The sequence below is a fragment of the Asparagus officinalis genome, chromosome 1 (genome assembly GCF_001876935.1).
Source record: "Asparagus officinalis chromosome 1, Aspof.V1, whole genome shotgun sequence".
In the NCBI taxonomy this organism is placed as follows: domain Eukaryota; kingdom Viridiplantae; phylum Streptophyta; class Magnoliopsida; order Asparagales; family Asparagaceae; genus Asparagus; species Asparagus officinalis.
Genome location: NC_033794.1, coordinates 115,202,803 through 115,206,950, shown reverse-complemented (window position 1 = coordinate 115,206,950; position 4,148 = coordinate 115,202,803). Strand labels below are relative to the sequence as shown.

Below are 4,148 nucleotides of genomic sequence, written 5' to 3'. Positions count from 1 at the left end.
AAAAGTAGCCTTCCAATTTTTTCTACGTATAAGTGGATGCAAATACAATACAGACACAAACTCGAGCGTGACTGTCAATAAGTATTGTAGACAGAACACAAGTGAGACAAGGGCATTAATCCTAATTACATGGTCCTAACCACTACACAAGTGTATGTACATCAGTGAGATCAGGGGGTCCATAAAAACACATGTTCTTGATTCTTAGACGCTAGATAGCTGGAACAGGTTTCCCATATTTTTTCAATATATACATGCAAATACAACACATAAGATTATAGACTATAAATTCATACGCATCCTAACCACTCTTAATGCAAACATTAAGCACAATATCCACATAAGAAGAGCAGAAGTTCTGGGGCACCAAAAGAAAAACTTTACTGGGATAAACTCCCTCCCACTTCCTGACGTTTATAGCCGAAGCCTTCAACTGTAGCGAGCTTTCAGCATTACTGACCATAAGCTCATACACAAAATCACTACCCGTAGAACCCCCCGGTCGAATGCAAGCCACCGATAAATTATTTCCTTTGTCATGCTTGTCATTGAGGAGGAGGAAAAGGAGACCGTTTTCGCTGGGGAGTACAATATATGGTTCACTTTTCGCCAAAGATGCTTTAAATTGCTTTCCATACTGAAAATCAATGGCAGAGCTTTCGTGGTGAGAACGAAAGTGCGTCGAGATCTTCTCGGGGGTTCCAGAGAAAGTGCACTTTGGTATGGGGCAGAAGCAAGGGGCATGAACGCATGTTTCTTGATGAGAGAATATCTCGGGATATGAGAGAGTTTTATTGCAACCGTGTTCGGAATAACAACATGGGGATTTAATTGATTCAATGATTTTCTCGAGAAACCGACATCGAGTGAAGTCGATGGCCTGAGAGCAGTTCGGGCATTTGTTTTGAGGGAGCTTAATGGAGCAGGCACGGCATGCTACATGCCCATTCACACACTGAAAGATGAAAAAGAACATTGCTTGAAGCTTGGGGTTAAGGATTAACTGCGCAATAGTAACAAAATGAGAGTGCAATGTGGAAGTTCACATGAGATTATGCTTAAGCTTTCGTTGCTAACAGAGTTGAAGTGTATTTCTTTACTCTTACCCCTCCAATACTCAGTGACTGACCACTAGAAAAGTGGAATACTGATATCTCCAAATGTTACCCATCATTTGCGAAGCATGATGAACCAAACCGTTTTGCTCAACTGGAAAGTCTTTGAAGCATTTTCAATTTGCCGATGTTTCAAGTATAGACTTAATACTTTTGCGAATAATTAATTTATTTCTACTTTCTATTAGATCTTTTCCATCAGATTTTCCATATATGATTGCTATTACTTGTCTGACATTCAGGCCGAATCCAAATGAATGAAGTTATATGACAAGATCACTATGTATACTCCATATCATTGTACCAAACTCTAGGTTAATCGTACATCTGGTGATGACAGTAGGGTTCCAATTTGGCTCAGCTAACAACAGTGAAAACCCTAACCAAGCCAAGCAAACGCAAACACAAACACAAGGTAAGCGGTAATAGCTTGCTGATTTTTAGGATTTGTTGTAGATATTCTTGCTCTAACCATAAATAACGTTATCCATGGAGAACATAAAGATAATAGAGCAATGAGACAAAAATATCATCCATGAAAGAATATCAATAACATGTCTGATTGCTTTGATTACTCTTAAAAAAATACACACAACATATCAAAGAACTCAATTTCATGATTTTGGCAACAACACGCACATTAAAGCACTCATTTTCATGGTTTTGGCAGCAAAATATAACTATATGATAACCAGCTATTCATGAAATTCTTTTTTTTTTTGGAGAGAGAACCTGAAAAGCTATGTCACCACAGAAATTCCACTATGTCACCAGAAAATGACATACTGACTCTATTGGTATCCAATTCATAAAAAAACTTGGAAGTTTTGATGCCATTAATTTAAATCATCTTGCAGTTGCTATGAGATCCTAAAAATGGTGGCAACAGGACGTTTGATACTATAGGTTAATATTCAGAAACAAATTCGACCAAATTGTTCATGTATAGCTTCAGTACAACTTCGGTATAGCTTTGATGTATATTGAGTTTGGGTTCAGATATTGGCAAGAGCTAATTTGGTATCCCACTGGAGCCAAAGCATGGCCGCTAATGGGTATCGCATCTAATCAACCAGGAAAAAAATTAATGCCAATAAGAGTCATAGAGCTGCACAAATCTGGAAATCTCAATGAGACCCATAGAATGAGCAAGTTATGGACTTTTCTCAAAAATTCTTCAATTTCCATGTTTGTTTCATGAAATCCGGAAAAAATGAAGGTTCTAAACTAAGTAGGATCCACTTGCCACACAGAATAAGGTTTCCAGAAAAGTCTGTAGTATGGAAGAGGAAGGTCATAAGAAGAAATAGGGATGTAAACGGATATTGAAAGTACTCAAATTTGGTAAAATTGATCTGTTAAAACAAATTACATAGGAGAAGCGATAAACTGGGCATCTGTTGATACCAATCCTGCAACCGCCCCCCCACTCCTCCCCCCCCCCACCCCACCACACAGCCACACCCCCTCAAAAAAAAAAAAAAAACAAAACAGATTCAAGCAAATAATATCTGAATTTGCAGAATTATCTGCTCTGCTCTGCTTACAAATGGAAACAAATGTAGATCTAGCATTCATATACTGCAACTTCCAAGCCTACCAACTATTTCTTTTCCATTTACTTTACTTACAAAATTCCATAAAGAGCTGTCTAATTTTCAGAATATTGGCAACTGCAAGGACAATAGCAAGTTCAAATGAGCAGTAGTAATTGAGTTTTTGATTGTTTGTTTCGATGAACTGCAGTCCGTATCCCCCCCCCCCACCCCCCCAACCCCCACCCCCCAACCCAAAAAAAAAAAACCAAAAAAAAATAAGCAACTCACTTTTGCAACTGCAGTTTCCAAATAGATTACAGCATTAATGAAGCAAACTACTATAAGCAACTATAACTATCATTTTGTAAATCACAGCTACAGTGTTAGCTGCAGTTTTCTGAATACATCCAAATGAACAAATTGTAAAGGATTAGTAAGAGAGGTTGTTAATTCATCATTACAAAGAACCTAAATTTTCACAATCACGTAAGGGTCATAATTATTAAGAAGCGACTACAAATTTCAAGGTAAATCGATACATGCCTAAGGGTGCCAAAGATTATTTACACAAGCGCTATATTTAGAGGGGCTTGGATGCAAAGAGTAACACCCTATAAGTAGCATTAGAGGAAGAGGACTTCAGGCTGAGTATTGTGCTCATTTACTTCCCTCTTTCCTTTGTAATAGAATTAGGGTGCGCATCATTGATTATATTTCATGCAATTCCTTTCTTTTCGTATTTGTTGTTCCTAATTTCATGCTACGGAGACTAATTGGCATAAAGTTTCACTCCCAAATGCTTATTTACAAGCAAAATCTTAAATTTTAGATAAGCGTCATCAAAGTATACGCACTCACAATCAGCGAGAACCCAGCGTTTTCAAGTAAACCCTAAATCCCCAATCCAGAAACCTTGATCAAATTGCAGAGCAAAATGAGATCAAACCTGATACAAAGGAGGCCTCAGGGGCTCGCAGCAAATGAAGCAATCAAGAGCATCAGGATCGATCGTAACCGAAATCCCTCCCATTTTGTCCTCGATCCCGCTGCGCAATTGCTCCGCATCTCCTGCCGATTTCTGAGATTTGTTTTGGTTTCCGCCTTCGGTCGGTGACTGACCCTTCCTTTTGTTGTTGGCTCTGGATTCCATCTCGTTCTCCTCCTCCTCCTCTTCTCCGAACGAAAACCTCGCCATTTTGTTTGTGGTTTTGGGCCGGGAATAATTTTGATAGAACTTCGCTTGCGTTGTAATATATAAATATAACAATTGTTTTTGGCCTCGTTTGTAGGTTGGGTGGTCACATATTTTGGGTCCCTTTCGCAAAGCTCTTTTCAGTTGAAAAATTTCTCAATGACCCAAAATATGGGATCAATAGAGGGGACAAGTGAGGTGTCCCTCTCCTATTGGATAATGAGATGACCAACTCATTATCCAATAGGAGAGGAACATCTCACTTGTCCCTTCTATTGCTCTTATATTTTGGGTCACTGTAGC

The 4,148-nt window shown here is 38.7% G+C and overlaps 1 protein-coding gene across 1 annotated transcript; it reads right to left on the bottom strand.

The window, feature by feature from the left end:
* Positions 1 to 3,892, bottom strand: LOC109829111 (E3 ubiquitin-protein ligase SINA-like 10). Its single transcript, XM_020396216.1, has 2 exons — positions 3,600 to 3,892; positions 1 to 955 (listed from the first exon to the last, which is right to left on the bottom strand). Exons 1-2 carry the CDS (start codon positions 3,846 to 3,848, stop codon positions 302 to 304), a joined length of 903 nt encoding a protein of 300 aa, XP_020251805.1. The 5' UTR covers positions 3,849 to 3,892; the 3' UTR covers positions 1 to 301.